Source organism: Colobus angolensis, unplaced genomic scaffold (genome assembly GCF_000951035.1).
Source record: "Colobus angolensis palliatus isolate OR3802 unplaced genomic scaffold, Cang.pa_1.0 Scaffold135, whole genome shotgun sequence".
NCBI lineage: Eukaryota > Metazoa > Chordata > Mammalia > Primates > Cercopithecidae > Colobus > Colobus angolensis.
The window spans coordinates 2,561,665-2,562,067 of NW_012114433.1; the positions used below are offsets into that span (position 1 = coordinate 2,561,665).

The 403-nt window shown below is 46.4% G+C and overlaps 1 protein-coding gene across 1 annotated transcript in view; it reads right to left on the minus strand.

The window, feature by feature from the left end:
- Positions 1-311: 311 nt before the first annotated feature.
- Positions 312-403, minus strand: part of ZNF316 (zinc finger protein 316) — a 75,826-nt gene continuing 75,734 nt past the window's right edge. The window contains exon 10 of the mRNA XM_011934400.1: positions 312-359. Within this exon, the coding sequence (XP_011789790.1) occupies positions 312-359 (48 nt within the window). The remainder of the gene's footprint in view (positions 360-403) is intronic.

Genomic DNA, 403 nt, shown 5'->3' on the forward strand with positions numbered 1-403 from the left:
AGACCAGCCTGGCCAACATGGTGAAACCCTGTTTCTTCTAAAAATACAAAAAATTAGCTGGGCATGGTGGCACACGCCTGTAATCCCAGCTACTTGGGAGGCTGAGGCAGGAGAATCGCCTGAACCCAGGAGGTGGAAGCTGCAGTGAAGCGAGGTCATGCCACTGCACTGCAGCCTGGGCAACAGAGCAAGACCCCATCTCAAAAAAAAAAAGAAAAAAAAAGCATGAATTCTTACAAACCTCTGAAAATGCATCATAAAATAAAGTAGTGGAACATATACATAAGCAAGAAAACTCACCTGCAATGTGTTCATTTTCTGCTGCTCTTGGAAACGTGCAGAGACTGTGGCTGGTAGACCTAGAGGGGGAGAAGCAGGTCATTGAAGTCATAAGTGCTCTGGC